Source organism: Pecten maximus, chromosome 10 (assembly GCF_902652985.1).
Source record: "Pecten maximus chromosome 10, xPecMax1.1, whole genome shotgun sequence".
NCBI lineage: Eukaryota > Metazoa > Mollusca > Bivalvia > Pectinida > Pectinidae > Pecten > Pecten maximus.
In genome coordinates, this window is record NC_047024.1 from 16934492 (window position 1) to 16955017 (window position 20526).

A 20526-nucleotide genomic window follows, 5' to 3' on the forward strand; every position below is an offset into this window, starting at 1 on the left:
ACGTCCTCCCTAACACGCCTATATGTATATACATGTTTCCTGTGTGCACAGCGCTTCAGTCCCAGCTACTACTACAATATCAACAGGTTTATTCCTGATTTGGAAGAAGATCTAAACCTTCAATTTTAACCCGGAAACAGGGTGCTCCGAACAAGAACCGGAGAAATCTACCTACAACCAACCAACCAACCATGGTAGCTCGTTCTGTTTTCGTACCGTTTCAACATCGTTTTGACTTCGTTTTCGTTCCGTTCCGTTTGTCAACTTAAACGCTGCCATCCCTGTATGTGTTTATCGACTGGCGATAGACTCTAGGTTAGTAACTATAGTTATGTGTTTATCGACTGGCGATAGACTCTAGGTTAGTAACTATAGTTATGTGTTTATCGACTGGCGATAGACTCTAAGTTAGTAACTATAGTTATGTGTTGATCGACTGGCGATAGACTCTAGGTTAGTAACCATAGTTGTGTGTTTATCGACTGGCGATAGACTCTAGGTTAGTAACTATAGTTATGTGTTTATCGACTGGCGATAGACTCTAGGTTAGTAACTATAGTTATGTGTTTATCGAGATAGACTCTAGGTTAGTAACTATAGTTATGTATTGATCGCGATAGACTCTAGGTTAGTAACCATAGTTGTGTGTTTATCGCGACAGACTCTAGGTTAGTAACTATAGTTATGTGTTGATCGACTGGCGATAGACTCTAAATTAGTAACTATAGTTATGTGTTGATCGCGATAGACTCTAGGTTAGTAACTATAGTTATGTGTTTATCGACTGGCGATAGACTCTAGGTTAGTAACTATATTTATGTGTTTATCGATTGGCGATAGACTCTAGGTTAGTAACTATAGTTATGTGTTTATCGACTGGCGATAGACTCTAGGTTAGTAACTATAGTTATGTGTTTATCGCGATAGACTCTAGGTTAGTAACTATAGTTACAGTACGCGTCAGGTGTTATGGTTCTCTTTCACCCTCAGGGTTGCGAGTGCCACTCGAGCGTAGTGGATTAGGTACGCCCCGTGTTTCAACTCGGGTGTTTCCACCGGCCACCACCGGCCGGGGCCTGGCAAGTGTATGGGGATTAAGATCGTAGGAAAAGGTGTGAAGACTCACAGCTGGAGACGTGGTCGTGGTCAGAGTTTTACGACCTTTCACCTTTACCTGTACCAGGGACATATATAGAGGGATTCGTAACTCTCTCTTTCTACTAGTAACGACGTAGCGAGAGTTACATCGAGTTAACTCCCCTGTTTTTGAAGCGCCACCTACATATGTCTGCATGGCTTCCACACCGCTTCGCTGAACTAGAAAATTGACGTGTAAACAAACCATTTGAAGTAAGTATTACGTCATCGTTAGCCAACATTATTGATACAGACTGTTTTTATAACATGTTATATGTTTAATTTATTGTGAAATTGGAATTGATGTATGCGATTTTTGTCGTATTTTTGTTTTTGCCGACGGTCGTGTTGAGTGAAAAGCATACTGGTCAAATATGACGTACCTTAATTGTTTGTAGTTAAATACTACCTTTTTGTGTGCACATTTTCTCAAAAAATGCTTGTCCAATCCTTTCCATTTTTAAATCAATGAAAAGCTGAATAAATTTTACGAGTCATTATTTAGTTTTTATTGGAAATTATTTTGAAAAATGTGCTTAGATTTTGCAAAAAATATCGACATTTTTTACCTAATGGCGGCACTTGCCGAGTATAGTAAGCAATGATTGTCAAATATATACTACCTTTTGTGTGCACATTTTCTCAAAAAATACTTGTCCAATCCTTTCCATTTTTAAGTCAATGAAAAGCTGAATAAATTTGACGAGTCATGATTTAGTTTTTATTGGAAATTATTTTGAAAAATGTGCTGAGATTTAGAAAAAAATATCTACATTTTTTACCTAATGGCGGCACTTACTGAGTATAGTAAACAATGATTGTCAAATATATACTACCTTTTGTGTGCACATTTTCTCAAAAAATACTTGTCCAATCCTTTCCATTTTTAAGTCAATGAAAAGCTGAATAAATTTCACGAGTCATGATTTAGTTTTTATTGGAATTTATTTTGAAAAAAGTGCTTAGATTTTGCATAAAATATCCACATTTTTTACCTAATGGCAGCACTTACTGAGTATAGTAAACAATGATTGTCAAATATATACTACCTTTTGTGTGCACATTTTCTCAAAAAATACTTGTCCAATCCTTTCCATTTTTAAGTCAGTGAAAAGCTGAATAAATTTCACGAGTCATGATTTAGTTTTTATTGGAAAATATTTTGAAAAATGTGCTGAGATTTAGAAAAAAATATCTACATTTTTTACCTAATGGCGGCACTTACAGAGTATAGTAAACAATGATTGTCAAATATATACTACCTTTTGTGGGCACATTTTCTCAAAAAATACTTGTCCAATCCTTTCCATTTTTAAATCAATGAAAAGCTGAATAAATTTCACGAGTCATGATTTAGTTTTTGTTTGAAAAAAGTGCTTAGATTTTGCATAAAATATGGACATTTTTTACCTAATGGCGACATGGAATATCGTCAAAGTTAACATTAAAGGTTACATATATATGTCACACTTATTTTAGAAATAAAACATGTACAGTACAAGTTGTGAATATCTTATTATACGTCCCTGCCTGTACTGATTGTTTTTACCATGTAACAATTCATTAACATGCTCCTTCGGATTTTGAGAAAACGTAAAATACAGTATAGCCGTAGATTGGCTGAATGATCATGAATTCATGCGTAATTTTCATGAATTGGCAAATAACTCGTGTCCTGCTATTACTCTCCTGGACGTCAATTATCACAAGTATACCTAGTAAGGCATCAAACCTCGGGATGATTATAAACTTAGACAAAATATTTCTGGTGTTTTCAAAATAAGCACGAACTCATTGAGTTGTCGTGCCCGTCTCCATCGCATCACGCCACACAAAAAATACATGAACCTCGTCTTGCAGTACAAACTCTAATTATGCTTTATACACATGTACATGTAAATGTAATAAAAGAATTTGTATATCGATTCAAGGGTGAGCAAATGGTATTGATTTGAATTGGGTAACCATATGTTTTAAACATTTGATCGCTGACACGAGTAATACTGCCAACGCTACGAACCAATCACAATCCATGATTCTAAAACCACGCCCACAAATGGTGTAGTGAATGTCAATCAACGCATCAGAGCGACACGTATCTCTAGTCACGGTACAATGCACTTGTCACAGATCGACAATATTTCACATATAGAGCATGTTACGTACCATTTTAGGTCCCGTACTTTACATTTTTTATTTACTTTCATTGCACTATTATTTTAATACGTGTTTAGGTTCACAGTCTCGTCAACCGAATCAGACTTTAGTTGGTTCATATAGCGACAATGCAGCGCAAATGTAAATATTTAAGTTTGTATTCCGTATATTGTATCAAAACGATATCTAACTAATTATTGATGCATGCCGCGCTAACAAAAATGTATTGTTTGTGTTCTTATTTTTTTTTAATTGTAAACATTTCTCTTAACTTGTGAACAAAACAAAAATTTTAATGAAAAGGTGGTACAATTTGTAATACCAGGGACAGAGATAATTTATAAGTAGCTCTCTATTTGCCCCGAAGTGATACCCTCATGAGCAAAGCCCGATTTACCTGTGCTCGCGTGTGTGATAGGGGACGAGGGTGTCTCCCACTCAGTCAACATATCCTATTTTAACATTGGGGGTAGGAACAATAGAAAACAATAGGCACTAATTACAGGTAAGTTATAGCCTGTTTTGGAGAAGTAATTGATTCTCAGGTTACTTGTGTTACCTGTGCTACATATTGTTAACAGTTTGTATATAATGGATACTAAATATATGTCACAAATACCTTTATATAATTAAAAAAAAATTGTTAAAATATGAAAAGTAAAACTTTCATAAATTAGTGAAAATAATTTATTGCTCTGTATCTTTCATTGTTATAAATTTCACACTTTATCATAATTATAATGGTTTATAAATAAAACAGAAAATACATTTGTTCAATTTTAACCTTTACATATATTGTAAGGAAACATTATTAATAAGTTTAAGTCAATATTACCGGTTTCATTGTGATGTGATATATAATAGGGATATATAATGTACTAAAGAGATACAATTAAAAACAAAACACTTTAAATGACATTTTAATAGTTCAAGTAAAACAAATCATGTATGATAATGAAACTGATTGAATAATAAAGCACAAATCAGTATAATCCTAGAAATCACGGAAGTTCACAAAATCGCCAAAGTCTTGGAGAAGAAAATGTGACACTATTATACACAGTTTTGGATTATCTGATGTAATGAACAGTCAACGCTCGACTAAATGTAAACTTCGTGATATTAAGCGGATATTGGATAATCGAGACCAGATAGATTGGAAAAATGATCTTTTTAATGATAGTAACCGTGTAAATGGTAATAAGTTGCGTACCTACCGCCTATATAAAAATGAAATTAGTACAAGTTTTTATGTTAAAAATATTAGAAATAGATCACACAGAAGAATTTTATCTAATTTTAGAAGTGGTTCTCTGCCATTAGCTATAGAAACGGGTAGATACGCCAGGCCAATAATTCCTTTACAAGAAAGGAAATGTATATATTGTACATCAAACCATGTTGAGGATGAAACTCACTTTTTTATTGATTGCGATTTTTACTCTGACTTGAGACTTTTAGTTTTTAATAAAGCAGAAGCTAATTTACAGAATTTTAATGCTTTAAACAGCAAAGATAAATTAATATTTCTTATGAAAGAAGATAATTTGCAAAAAGACGTCGCCAGGTTATTGTTTGATATGTACCAAAGAAGACAAAACTTTTTATTAATAAGTCTTAATATTAATTGACACTCAAGATTTTACTGTAGTAGTGTCTCATGAGCCAAATATGGCTGGGTGTTGATGCATTTTAACGTTTTTAATGAAATTATGCTTGTATTTTATGTATATTTTATGTATCAATACGTGACACTTTAATAAACATATCTGAATCTGAATCTGGTAATCATATCGTCGGTTGTCTTATATATGCAGTCTTCACATACGAAATTATTCACGTAATAAATAGTTCAATCTTATTACTACAAAGAAACACTAGTCTATATAATTGTCACTTCCTTTAACACGAGTATATGGTAATCCAAGTTCAAGTCACTTTATGAATTATATAATGTTTAGAATACACAAGTTCAATTTCTCAAAGTATATCATAATCACTTAGGTCCCTTTATAGAATTTAATGTTGATGTTCAGGAAACACAAGTATACGATACACGGGTATATAATTGTCATAATCCCGGATGTATTACTCCAAGTGGACAAGATGTGAAGCTGCGTCAACATATGGACACTGTCGATCTACACATCTCCAATAGCATCTATCACTGCGCCTTGCCTTCACTGAATATTTGAATCCCTCTTGGACCAAATAATATCCTCCCTACCATTCTCCAAGAAATGAACCCTATAGACATAATCTGGGTACGTTCCATTGCAATCTATAATCTATTTTCAGGAACGTCTAGTACATTAAGTGTTCAGAGAAAAATAACTAATGGAATTGGTAAAATGTTTGGACCAAGGTGTATACTGTTTATTCTAATTTTGAGGGAATAATAATTGGTGATTTTTCATTGGTAATATACACATACTCTTATCAACAGTTTTGACTGCATATCATTGAAGTCTGTGCCGTTAACTCTTGATGTGATTATAACAAAATGTACCTTTATTTTTGTTGAAACAATATTTCAATTAGTAATAATTAGTTGCTGATTATAATATAGTAATCATATCTAATTGAAAGGGGAAAAAAACAAGAAAAAATGATTGAAAGTACACTGTATATCATTGTTACCTGTATATGGTGCATTTTTAATTATAAAAGATTTTTCCATTATTTCATTTATAAAGTGTTGTGTAATATCATTATTAATATAAGCAATAAATTATCACTATATGCATTTTGTTATTAATACGTCATATGAATGTATATGTTATTTTTAATGGCATTCTTAAACATTTTCTTCACTTGTTAGTCACCTTTGAGTCTCATGTATACGTATACTGAAACAGACTATACCTACATTTTCCACAGGTAAACTCAGATAATGTTTGAACCGGCCAAGGCGCTCTCGATAAGGATTATGCTTGACTGGTCACGAATAAAAATATGCGTACTTTGTATCTACCTGTGCATCAAAGTTAACTGAGGCGTGTAATAGAGCCGCGGTCGTGTCTGGATTCAATTTGTTTCAATTCAATTTGTTTATTCAGTAAGCCTTACGGCTTATGAGATTCATGACATATAACATGATAATAATAGTACACAATTGATGCAGCAATTAACAGGATGGTGACAAATATATATAAACGCACCCTTACAAGGATACCTACACAGTTACTCATGGCTTAACATTGTCCTAATATTATAGATATTAAGATGTACATCGATAATATTTTTCAAGATTTTCATAAATAAATTTACCTAAATTATGATGCATCAGAGCGTTGCTTAAATGCAAAATGTATAAATTTCCCCAGATTATTCAACTCCTTGACATTATTTACGCTAAGTAGTTGAACAAGTTTAAATACACTAGGTTTACGAAAATAGTATGGCTTCAGGTATTTAGCACGTAGATTTGAATAAAAAGGACATTTAAGAATAAAATGAAACTCGTCCTCAATATCACGGTTATTACATACCGTACACAATCTATCTGATCTAGCGATATTCGTATATCTTCCACTTTCTATATTAAGCTGATGTGAGGACAATCGTATTCTTGAAATACCTTTCTTATATAATTTATCAATAGGTTTTCTTAAATAAAATTGCAGACCGTCATTATCTATCAAATGTTGATACAAAACACCTTTCGGAGAGTTTCTAATATTTGACAACATTTCATGTGTGTGAATTTCATGGAATTTGTTTCAATCAATTTATACATTGTTTTCCCTTCGTAATTACTGTTCCATAGGTATCCCAACCCTAACTTATCCAATTCTAATCTGATATTTACAGTCCATTCATCATTATCTGACAACATTTGCTCATAGCATGCTTTCACCACACAATTATTTGTATCTTTAACTTGGATCCAATATTTCAATATTTTTAACTTTCTAACAATATACATTGGCAGTCTACCTAATTCAAAATATACTAGGTCATTACATGTATTTTTAGCAACACCTAAGACATATTTACAGAAGCGTGTATGCACTCTCTCAACTTCTACAGCTCTGTGAAAACCCCATATTTCACTTGCATACCCTAATACACTACTTACATATGTGTCAAAAACTGAACATAAAGTTTCAACATTAAAGTTATGATTTTTCATCTTATTTAATAATGAAAAATATGATTTTCTTCCCTTTTCTGCCGAATGTTGCTGTGTTTTGTTGAATTTGCCGTTAAAATTAAAAAGCATACCCAAATAATTAAACTCATTTACAGCTTCAATTTCAATGTTATTATAAAACCATTTTTCATCTTCTCTTACCCGTCCACCATTTCTAAAAATCAATATTTTCGTTTTATTTACATTAAGTGTAAGTTTCCATTTGTTGTTGTACAGGAGCAGTGCATTTAACATAGATTGCAAATCACCTGGTGATTCTGCTAATAAAACCGAGTTATCCGCGTACATAAGCAAAAATATTGTAATCAAACCTATTTCAACAGATGGACTGTTTTCAGTAATAAAATTCATTTCACAATCATTGACAAAAAGACTATATAAAATCGGCGAGAGGACTTCCCCTTGAAAGAGACCGATTCGGTTATTGAAATAATCTGAAATATGGCCATTGTACTTAACACATGATTTTACATTATCGTACAAAGATTTTATAATCTTTAATAATTTCCCCTGGACTCCCTGCTTTACAAGTTTACACCAAAGACTACTTCTGTCAATAAGATCAAATGCTTTTTTGTAGTCTACAAAACAGCAATACAATCTCTTTTTATTTTTTAATGTTTTGTTAACCAGAGATTGGAGCGCAAATATTGCGTCGACAGTTGAACTACCCTCTTTAAAACCAAATTGGGCATCAGAAATAACGTTATTGTCTTTATCCCATTTTAAAAGTCTTCTATTCAGGACCGATGTAAATAGTTTCCCCATACAGCTAACCAGGGTTATGCCTCTATAATTTCCTGTGTCGTTAACATCGCCCTTTTTATGAATCGGTACTATACAACCACGTGACCAAAGTTCCGGGAAATAACCAAATTCAAATAAACTAGAGTATAGTTCGTAATACACGGAAGCATAATTTCCTCAAATTCTAAAAATAACTCATTAAAGATACAATCTTCGCTACAACTTTTATCTCTTTTTAGATTTCGAATGGCGATATGTACCTCCTCTTCAGTAAATGGTTGATCTAGTTCTTCAAACACAGCGAAATCTGTGTTTTCATTTGACATATCTAGAGGAATATTGTCTAAAATTGAATTACTGTCTCCGCCCAAGTTTTTGAAGTGTTCTACGAATTCCTCCATATTAATATTAGAATTTGAGGCGTTATTTCGACGTTTTGAGAAATATTTGTAAAATTGTTTGGGGTTAGACTTTCTGAGAAACTCAACCATATTACCTTCTTGACGCATATATTGCCTTTTTAATCTAAATTCTAATTTTTTGTACGCAGCCTTTTTTCTTATGAGAATAGTGTGATTTGAAACAGACGTACATATATTATAGTCAAATAAGGCCTTTTTATATTCCCCGTATTTTCTTTTATACTCTTCTGAAAACCATAGTTTGTCCTCTGTCTTTGTTTTCGCCTTATTTGATGCACTACATTTCGATTGATAGTTCGAAGTTTTAATATCACAATTAGGTAATACTATATCATTTACAATGCCACAAAAGTTGGCTATACATACATCAACATCTTCTTTAGTATTAAAATGCATACCACAGGTATTCATAAGTACTTCCGCCATTTCGTTAAGACCATTAGATATATTACCAACATTATCTCCATTCCATCGGACATTTGGTAGAGTACTACCTGTACATGATTTATCATCATGGTTTACATTTTCATTCAAATAACTACATTCAAGAGTAAAAGACAATGGTGAATGGTCAGACAGAGTATTAAACTCGCCGGAAGAAAAATGTCGATCACGTGACATATATTCACAGTCCACAAGCAGATAATCAATTAGGCTTGTGCCATTTGTGCTATAAAAAGTAAAACTCCCTTGCTTATCATCTGCATGACGCCCATTTACAATACGTATGCTGGTAGATCTACATACGGATAATAATTTTCTTCCATAAGTGTTTACGTTTTTGTCCATGTTCGTACGTTTAGAAGTAGTTGAATCGTTACTATAGTTAAAAACATTATTGATATCTGATCTGTTAAGACCATCATTTGCAATAAAATCGTCCCTAGTTCCTGTTCTAGCATTAAGGTCATAGGTAACATAGATGTTTCCGTTCGTTTTATAACGGATAATAGAATCTTCAAGATTTTGAAAAATATCGGTATCACGATTATGATAAAACACACTATTTTCCGGTGGAAAGTAACAAAAACATAGAAATAAAGGTTCTAATAAATTACATGTACTAACTTCTACCCAGTATATACACTCATATATATTTTCAACAAGTCGAACATAATTGGCGCAATTACTTTTATAAAAAATCACTATACCGCCTCCTTTCCCAGTAGTTCTTGGGAAAACGTATGTACAATACCCAGGTAAATCTACTTCATCTGTGTTGGAGATCCAACATTCTGAGAGAAATATAATGTCATGTTTATTTACAATTTCTAAAAAGTCAGGGTCATTGAGCTTGTTGACAAGTCCTTTGCCTATGTTCCACGATAGGATTGACAGATCACCCAGATTCATGGGTTAATATATTAATATGGCTTCGTCAAGTTTTCATAATGATACCATGACAACTCTTTGTTTATTTAACATTCGGAAAAAACTACTTTAAAACTCTACTCATACTCAAACTGTCAAATTGTAATAAGTATATCGTGGCTCTTATACATATTATAAGTGTGCAAGTACGTGAAGTCAGCACACTCGATACACTAGTACCGATAATATATTTTCTGTTCAATATGCCACCTCAGAATATTACGAAAGGATGTTCAAACTTTTTAGTTACATTTCATCAGAGACTTGTATATATCAGGATATATACGTCTCTGATAAGGTGGACAGGTAAAGTCGCACAGGTATGTAGCTCCACTGAAATTCTTCCCTTTACGCCACATCTCAAGACTTTTTTGGCTGATTTCTATGATATTTAGGATGGTAAGGAACTTCAGTGATGTATGAACTGCCCTTTAGATGATAACATACCATTCTATGGGTAAAAACAGTCGAAAACGTAAACAACGTAATTCCGGTGTTCAGCCACCCGTGACCAAAGTGAGTATGTCCAACGTACCTGGTGCCACGTATTCAACGAGTAGTGTTATGGCTAATGCACACAATGTACTTTATAATCCGTGTTATCAGCCCAGCTACCCAAATACTACCAGTATGACACCTTCATTGCCCCCCACACTCACACAGCAAAATATGTCCGGAAACTACGCTCCAATCCAAACCGGGAATGTGACTCTGTCTCCATAACCGGTACCGTCATCTCCCGTCCCACCACACTACAGCCCCCACCTGCCCCGACCTCAGACCCTGCAATAGCCGATATATACAACCGACTCTCCAAACTTGAACTTTTACCCAAAATATATGACAGATTGAACTCAATTGAGAATAGATTTGCGCAGGTTGACCAATCAATAAACGAGATCAGGAGTGAATTAAAGGAACACGGGGAGAGGTTAACTGGAATTGACTTTCACCAAACACTTGTCGAGGAGAGGGTCAGTAACATAGAACAAATTCGCAATGATCAAGTGTGGGAGTGTCAGGAGATGAAAGAACAAATCCTAGCTCTCCAGTGTAGATCCTAGCTCTCCAGTGTAGAGCTCCAGTGTAGATCCATGAAGGATAATTTGTTATTCGGAGGTTTACCGGAGCAGTCAGGGGAGGAAAAAACGGAAGGGGTTGTAAAAGACTTTATCCAGAGTCAGCTAGGGATCGAGTCCGATATCAAATTCAGTTTTGTACACAGGTTACGGCCCAGATCCGACGGGAAACCGAGAACGATTGTAGCCAAATTCGAGAACAGAAAAGACCGCGAGATGGGTATAAAGTCGGCGCCAGATAAACTAAGGGGCACAAATGAGTTCATCGTCAATGAACAGTTCCCCGCCGAGATTAACGAGAGGCGCAGAGAGCTCATCCCGATCATGAAGGAAGCGAAACGTCATAGGAAAAGGGCTACGTTGAGAGTGGATAAGTTATATATCGACGGGCAACTCTACACTCAAACGTTACATCCACAATTGCAGTCACAACAGCGTCGGCCGCCATCCCAGCATCGTTTCCCACCTCATCATCAGGACCAAACGCACCAAACCGTTCCGCCGGGAGCAACAGGCCATCGTTACTAGGGACGCGTCACAAGAGGTCCTGGTGTTAGTCACCATGGTAACCATGGTGATGTGTGTTCTGACTTAAGACTCACTTGTCTGAATGTATGTGGTATGAAATCAAAGTTGCTTCTGCCTGAGTTTAATAATATAAGTTTGTCGAAACTAAAACTGACAATTTTGATATTCTTGAAATGCCTGAAAACTACTCATATTTCATGAAAAACAGATATGATTTTAAGAAAAAATCCGGTGGAATCATAATTGTTTACAAAAAAAAACTAAACCAATTTTTGAAGTTTTACTCTACAGACTCTGAATACGTTCAATGGGTCAAATTATCTGAAAAAGTAACAAATACTGAGGGTGACTTACTTTTAGGTTGTACTTATATACCACCCGAAAACTCTCGGTACTCGTCTCCAGATGTATTTAATGAGATTGAAAATGAGTTTCATGAACTTAAAGATAATGTAAGTAACACTATACTGGTGGGGATTTCAATGCCAAAACTGGACAACGTCCAGACTATGAAATATCTGACGACGACCTTGTAGATATTGTAGATATAGATAATAGTGATGAGTTACATTCTTGTCTTCATGATTATGAAACTTTATCTGTTTTAATATTCCACTGCAACGACGTAGCCAGTGCTCATCCAGACCAAATACCTATGGATTTAAACTACTTGACCTGTGTAAAAATAACAATTTGTACATTGTGAATGGTAGAGTTGGTAAAGATAAAACCTAGGTAAGAAGACCTGTGGTGACGTCAGTGTTGTTGACTATCTAATCGTATCGTCAGGGACATTCCCTTATATAAATGATTTTGAAGTTGCTGAATTTGATCCGACAATATCCGATGTGCACTGTATGTTACGTTTTACTCTCAGTGGCCTTTTGAAAAATACAGATAACTCTGATAATATGTTTATTGGTCAAGGTCATGGTCAAGGTCAAAATCGATACAGAACATGGAAGAATGATAAAGTAAATCATATAAACGATGCACTTAATGTTTTATCTGATAAAACTTTGGTCAGTAAGTCTGAAGTAAATGATATAGTTAATGATATTTCCGAGTTGTTCCGAAGCTCGGCTACCGATACTTTCGGATTAAAACAAAACTATAGAACATGCAATACATATAAAGATCCTAAGAATAAACCATGGTTTACAGCTGGCTGTCAAAGAAAAAGGCGTGCATTTTTTAATGCAAAACATAAATATGAAAATCAGAAAACGAATAGTAACCGAGTAAACATGAACAAAACGTCTAGAGATTATAAAAAAGTCCTTAAAAAGAGCTATAACTCATATAGACATAACATTGAAAATCAAATACGAACCACGTCAAAATCAAATCCCAAAGAGTTTTGGAATATTTTAAATTCATTCAATAAATCTAAATATGATAACAGTGATGCTGATATATCCTTGGGTCAGTTTAATGAATATTTTAAGAAATTAAATAGTTCGGACTCCGATGAAGATGAGGATGATGATGTATTCATTATTCCAGATATGAACGACAATATGTTTGACTTTATACTAAATAGTGATGTAACCGAAAATGAAGTTAGACAGGCTATAGTTAACCTTCGTAATAATAAAGCGCCGGGTATTGATAATCTATTAAATGAGTATAAAAAAAGTACACAGTCTATACTACTTCATATATATATGTGGAACTTTTTAATAGTATACTGAACTCTGGCTGTGTACCAGAAGCATGGACAATTGGCGTGATAAAACCTATATACAAAAAGAAGGGTGATGCTAAAAATCTTGATAACTAGAGAGCTATTACACTAGTCTCATGTCTTAGCAAAGTATTTACTTCTATATTAAACTCTAGACTAAACAGACTTTCAGAAGAAATTGATCTAATTTCTAATGTTCAAGCTGGATTTAGGAATGGCTACTCTACAACTGAAAATATATTTATCCTTCATGCCTTGATATCTATATACTTTTCAAAGAATAAAAACTGTTTTGTTCATTTATTGATTTTAGAAAGGCGTTTGATACTGTTTGGAGGGTAGGTTTATGGAAGAAATTACTAAAGAATAATATTACAGGAAAGACATTTAAAGTTATAATTAATTTATATGCAAATACTAAATCTTGCGTAAAAACTAGAAATGGTATGACCGATTTTTTTCACGTGTCATGTCGGGGTAAAACAATGCGAAAATCTCTCCCCATTTTTGCTTTCAATATATTCAAATGATTTAGAAAAAAAATTCATGCAAAATAATGTTGACCAACTCAATCATATTGATAATTTATTTCAAGAGCGCATGGGTGTATTTGTTAAATTGTTTATCTTGCCCTATGCAGATGACACGGTTGTTATGTCAGAAACAGCTGAAGGTCTAAAGAATGCTTGTTTGCATAAATGTGTTTTTTAGTCGATTGAAGTGAGATGGGGTGCCGTTTCGCTCGTGACGGAGTTTTCGGCCTTCCCTATTACACAGTACACATACCACTGATATCATTTTTTTAATTCTCACTTTCTATGCAAGCGCCTGTGATAACACCATGAACCGAAATTTTGTTATAACTAAAAAAGAAAACAACGGACCATTCAAGTTTTACAACATCACGTTATATTTACCATTGTATGGCACTGCCACTATATAACCCTACCAATTCAGTTGCGAGTTCACCAGCCTATGAACTGCCAACAGGAAGTGATCTCTGCTACTGGTAAGCGCGGGAAATTTGAATTTGAAAATTTCAGAACAAAAATCGCATGACAAATAAAAAATCGCAGATGGTAAATATAAGCATTGAACGGCTTTCAGTTGGAATTCATAGTCAATAAGAATTCCAACTGGACAGAGGCAAATTCAACATGAAGCGCTAGCGCGCTTCATGGAATTTGCCTCTGTCCAGTTGGCATTCATATTGACTATGAATGCCAACTGAAAGCCGTTCAATGCTTAAATGAATAGATAATCCTCTGTGACGTCACACGATTGCACACTGATACTTTCCACATGTTCGTTCAAAATGTCACCTCTTCTGGTAAAATCTTTACATTTTTGTCATGGATACATATGTGCTGAATTTCTACATTTCTATTTAATGGTATCGTTCCAAATATCGGGGTATAAAAGGAAAACTGGATTGCGAATGCGACAGAATCTTAGGATAAATGAAATCAGTATGATTTGTACAGTTACTCACAAAGAATGGTATGAGGCCTTTTGATTTATCCTCTTCTATAGCGACCTTCAGTGCCTCTCCACGGAGACTGAACTTGCTGTCTGTATTCAATTTGCGCATACGAACAGCGCCCAGAAGGCCGGATCGCCCCACAGACGAGTTGGACTGAGAGTGTAAAAACAGATAATAGGTGAAAGAACAACTTTAGCTATATGGAAGTGAAAACAAGGAAAAACAATTAATCAAATAGGACTGGATAAAGCTATATGCTGAAGTGTGCATTGATTACAAAAATAATGCTTTTGAAAAGTTAGGGAAATGTCCAATCACATTTTTTGAACTCATCACTTATTTATAATATATATATTATCTGACGCTTGCGGGCGTGTCTTACCTGGTCGGAAGTGTACCCCACTAATTTTGCCATTATTTCCATCTCATCCAATTGAGGGTAGGTGTTGATAGGTTCACGTCCGTGTCTGCAAGTATTGACTGATTACTAATCTATTTACCATCCAAGCGTAGGGATTAACAGAATCTATTTAACCATTAAGGATAAGATTAACATAATTATTTACCATCAAGCTGTAGATATTAACAATCTATTTAACCCATCAAGCTGTAGAGATTAACAGGATCTATTTAACCATACAGCTGTAGAGGATTAACATAATCTATTTAACCATTAAGTATAGAGGATTAACAGAATCTATTTAACCATTAAGATATAGAGGATTAACAGAATCTATTTAACCATCAAGCTGTAGAGGATTAACAGAATCTATTTAACCATCAAGCTGTAGAGGATTAACAGAATCTATTTAACCATCAAGCTATAGAGGATTAACAGAATCTATTTAACCATCAAGCTGTAGAGGATTAACAGAATCTATTTAACCATTAAGCTATAGAGGATTAACAGAATCTATTTAACCATCAAGCTGTAGAGGATTAACAGAATCTATTTAACTATTAAGCTATAGAGGATTAACAGAATCTATTTAACCATCAAGCTGTAGAGGATTAACATAATATATTTAACCATTAAGCTATAGAGGATTAACAGAATCTATCTAACCATTAAGTATAGAGGATTAACAGAATCTATTTAACCATTAAGTATAGAGGATTAACAGAATCTATTTAACCATTAAGACATAGAGGATTAACAGAATCTATTTAACCATTAAGTATAGAGGATTAACATAATCTATCTAACCATTAAGTATAGAGGATTAACAGAATCTATCTAACCATTAAGACATAGAGGATTAACATAATCTATTTAACCATTAAGACATAGAGGATTAACAGAATCTATTTAACCATCAAGCTGTAGAGGATTAACATAATCTATTTAACTATCAAGCTAAAGAGCATTAAGATATAGAGGATTAACAGAATCTATTTAACCATCAAGCTGTAGAGGATTAACAGAATCTATTTGACCATCAAGCTGTAGAGGATTAACAGAATCTATTTAACCATCAAGCTGTAGAGGATTAACAGAATCTATTTGACCATCAAGCTGTAGAGGATTAACAGAATCTATTTAACCATCAAGCTGTAGAGGATTAACAGAATCTATTTAACCATCAAGCTGTAGAGGATTAACAGAATCTATTTAACCATTAAGTATAGAGGATTAACAGAATCTATTTAACCATTAAGACATAGAGGATTAACAGAATCTATTTAACCATCAAGCTGTAGAGGATTAACAGAATCTATTTAACCATTAAGACATAGAGGATTAACAGAATCTATTTAACCATCAAGCTGTAGAGGATTAACAGAATCTATTTAACCATTAAGACATAGAGGATTAACAGAATCTATTTAACCATTAAGACATAGAGGATTAACAGAATCTATTTAACCATCAAGCTGTAGAGGATTAACAGAATCTATTTAACCATTAAGCTGTAGAGGATTAACAGAATCTATTTGACCATTAAGCTATAGAGGATTAACAGAATCTATTTAACTATTAAGCTATAGAGGATTAACAGAATCTATTTAACTATTAAGCTATAGAGGATTAACAGAATCTATTTAACTATCAAGCTAAAGAGCATTAAGATATAGAGGATTAACATAATCTATTTAACTATTAAGCTATAGAGGATTAACAGAATCTATTTAACCATTAAGTATAGAGGATTAACAGAATCTATTTAACCATCAAGCTGTAGAGGATTAACATAATCTATTTAACCATTAAGCTGTAGAGGATTAACATAATCTATTTAACCATTAAGCTATAGAGGATTAACAGAATCTATTTAACCATTAAGCTGTAGAGGATTAACAGAATCTATTTGACCATTAAGCTATAGAGGATTAACAGAATCTATTTAACTATTAAGCTATAGAGGATTAACAGAATCTATTTAACTATTAAGCTATAGAGGATTAACAGAATCTATTTAACTATCAAGCTAAAGAGCATTAAGATATAGAGGATTAACATAATCTATTTAACTATTAAGCTATAGAGGATTAACAGAATCTATTTAACCATTAAGTATAGAGGATTAACAGAATCTATTTAACCATTAAGCTATAGAGGATTAACATAATCTATTTGAGCATTACGCAATAGAGCTAAACGACATATGCTCACTTCTTTGACCTTTGTCATCAAATTATTACAAGTTTTGTAACTATCACAGAGTCGATTAGACTGCTAAAGACCACAACATGAACGACTCTTGTGGACCAATATGTGGCAAACCCCACCTGGATGACTTCTATGACTCATATGATAAAAGACTCGTTAAGACTGACTAAAAAGAAACCCAACCTGAATGACTCCTCCTCCCCTGCCTGTTGAACGATGTAAGAACTCTTCTGGCAGTGCTAGCATGCTCCCTAGCCAGTCAGTGGTGATGACTTCTAACTCAGTACAGGCCGGACTTGAAGCCTGTACAAAAATAATGTAACTCAATACAAGCCGGACTCGCAGTGAATACAAAAACAACGGCACTAACTCAGTACAGGCCGAACTCGTAGTGAATACAAAAACAATGTTGCTAACTCAGTACAGGCCGGACTTGAAGCCTGTACAAAAATAATGTAACTCAGTACAGGCCGGACTCGTAGTGAATACAAAAACAAAGTAACTTACTCAGTACAGGCCGGACTCGTAGTGAATACAAAAACAATGTTACTAACTCAGTACAGGCCGGACTCGTTGTGAATACAAAAACAATGTTACTAACTCAGTACAGGCCGAACTCGTTGTGAATACAAAAACAAAGTAACTTACTCAGTACAGGCCGGACTGGTAGTTCAAACAAGAACAATGTTACTTTGTGCAGGCCGGACTGATAGTTCAGACAAAAACAACGTTACTAACTTAGTGCAGGCCGGACTGGTAGTTCAAACAAAAACAATGTTACTTAGCACAGGCCAGACTTGTAGTTCAAACAAAAAACAACGTAACTAACTTAGTGCAGGCTGGACTGGTAGTTCAAGCAAAAATAATGGAACTCAGTAAAGGCGGACTTGAAGTTGAAGTAAAAACCATATAACGTAGTGAAGGGTGAACTAGATGTATGAACAAAAACAAGAGGACAAAAAGGCCTGCATCTCTCAACTGGATATTTCAGTAATCATGACACATTTATATTACAAACGTTTTCCTACTTCTGAGCTGCCTCTCTCAACAATGGTTCAAACTAAATGTGGACCAAATATTATATTTCTTTGACAAGAAGAATGATTTTAAAGGTTTTGTTACATGTATATTTCCCTCATTGATGACATCCTCTCTCTTTGGCCTCAGAGAAGCCACACTTCTCATCGAATCTCTTTTGGCCATTAATGTTCCAGACCAAAAAGCTACTTAGTCGTTCAGGACTATTAACGCTTTTAAAAAGGGATTTACCTCTATTTCACATATTGGGTTCCGCCCCTCCAGGCTCATGGGTGCCATACCTGACATTTAAACTACGTTGGATCTCGTTTCACAAATTATGCTCTAGACCTTTCATCAAAGCCTATTTGGTCGTCAAGAACTAGTAGGGATTTAAATGATTTACCTGTATTTACCATAATAGGCCCCGCCCATCCGACCACAGGGGAGCCACATACAACACTGAATCTCCTTTGCCCAGCCCAGACCAAATTTCATTAAAATCAATTCAGGCTTTCAGAACTAGTAGCGAGGTAAATGAACTGACGGATTAGATAATTCGATAAGGTAAACCATATCTATCGTAGCATGGATTATCATTATCATTATTTAATTTATTTTTGTTTCCATTTCCATAACGGTTTTATTGATAAAACTGAAACTATATATATCTGCTGTTTTTGTTTCCCACTTAGCATTTACACATACTACCGGTAGTACAGTTTACTTACCCAAGAAAATCCTATACATCCTATGGCATCAGACAACATGTCACCAAGGATGGACGGGTAGGAGTTTCCTGCAGCGAAGTAACCATGGAACCGAGGACTGTGCCAATGGGTGACCTTGGGGAAAATCAAGAGATGAAGAAACTTTTAATTTGCCTTTCTCTCTTCTTCCTCTGGTCTATAGTGCAGGGTGTCCACGGCTATATTTATCACTTAATTCAGTGCTTTCTGATGTATGTGCCTTCTTTTTGATATTCGATCGAATTTGTTAATTAATACATTATCAAATAGTTTGGTTTGCAGCACCATGGCGTTCTAGACTTCCCCGTTGCATATAAAAAATGATAACAAACGGCCTAGTTACGTCACCGAAACAAGACCAAGTAAAGAGGAATTCTTCTCTATTCTAGCCCCACTCGGTACTTTCCTGCCTAGCGGGTAACAGGACTTTGAGTTCGTGTCTACGGTTCCTTAATTACAATACGATGATCTATCATATCTGAAAGTCATAGGGTTTACGAGAACGTATGTGTGAATATACGTCTAATTTTTAGGGAAATGATTCCTAAGTGGAATAGATGAATTGAAAATATATTTAATTGTTTTGTTTTCCCTTTCATAATCGTAATAAAAGAGATATTGACGATTGTCTTTAACTATCTCATTATTATCGCACCGATAATAATCAAAACATGCACACACAAAAAAAAACACGTTGTTCTCGCGTATTATTGAACTGTCATACGGTTTAACGGGATATATTCATTGTTGGTTCGGTTCGTATTGTTTTAACGTCCTGAATGTACCAACAGCTGAGGTCATTTATGGACGTATTCAGCTCAATCTTTGAAGAGCAACCCAATCAACTCCGGGAAGTGTTTGAGAGATTTCAAGCCGCCAGTTTAAAACTCAAATCGAAAAATGCGAATTCCTTTCAAAGTCCGTGCGATATATATTGGTCATGTGTCGTCCGAAGACGGAGTTAATACCCATCGGGAAAAGACAAAATTGCTGTCCAAATGGCCCCCTCTGGGAACATCAAAAAGCTACGTAGTATTCTGTAGTTGTACTCATACAACCGGTGATTTGTTAAGGCTCTCTCCACAATGACCCGGTGTTTATTCGAGCAGACCGAGAAAAATATATCGTTTAAGTGGACCGAAGGTAAGGATTCCGCGTTTCTGGCTCTTGAACATAGTCTGACAGATTCAGAATCTCGGTTTCCTGACCAGAGGACACTTTATCCTCGATACGGATGCAAGTAACTTCGGGATAGGTGATGCTTCCCAGGTCCAGTCGCATAACGGAATTCTGATTGAGCGACCGTTAGCGTTTGCAAATATAACACTTAAGTCCGAAAGAAGGTATGGTGTTACCAGACGAGAGTTACTGTCAGCAGTTTA

The 20526-nt window shown here is 34.7% G+C and overlaps 1 protein-coding gene across 1 annotated transcript in view; it reads right to left on the reverse strand.

Annotated features, from left to right (window-relative positions):
- The window catches only part of LOC117336550 (aromatic-L-amino-acid decarboxylase-like), a 37771-nt gene that overhangs the window by 13484 nt on the left and 3761 nt on the right, over positions 1-20526 (reverse strand). The window contains exons 3-6 of the mRNA XM_033897162.1: positions 19127-19240; positions 17557-17681; positions 15150-15234; positions 14777-14920 (exon numbers count right to left, since the gene is read on the reverse strand). Of these exons, the coding sequence (XP_033753053.1) occupies positions 14777-14920; positions 15150-15234; positions 17557-17681; positions 19127-19240 (468 nt within the window). The remainder of the gene's footprint in view (positions 1-14776; positions 14921-15149; positions 15235-17556; positions 17682-19126; positions 19241-20526) is intronic.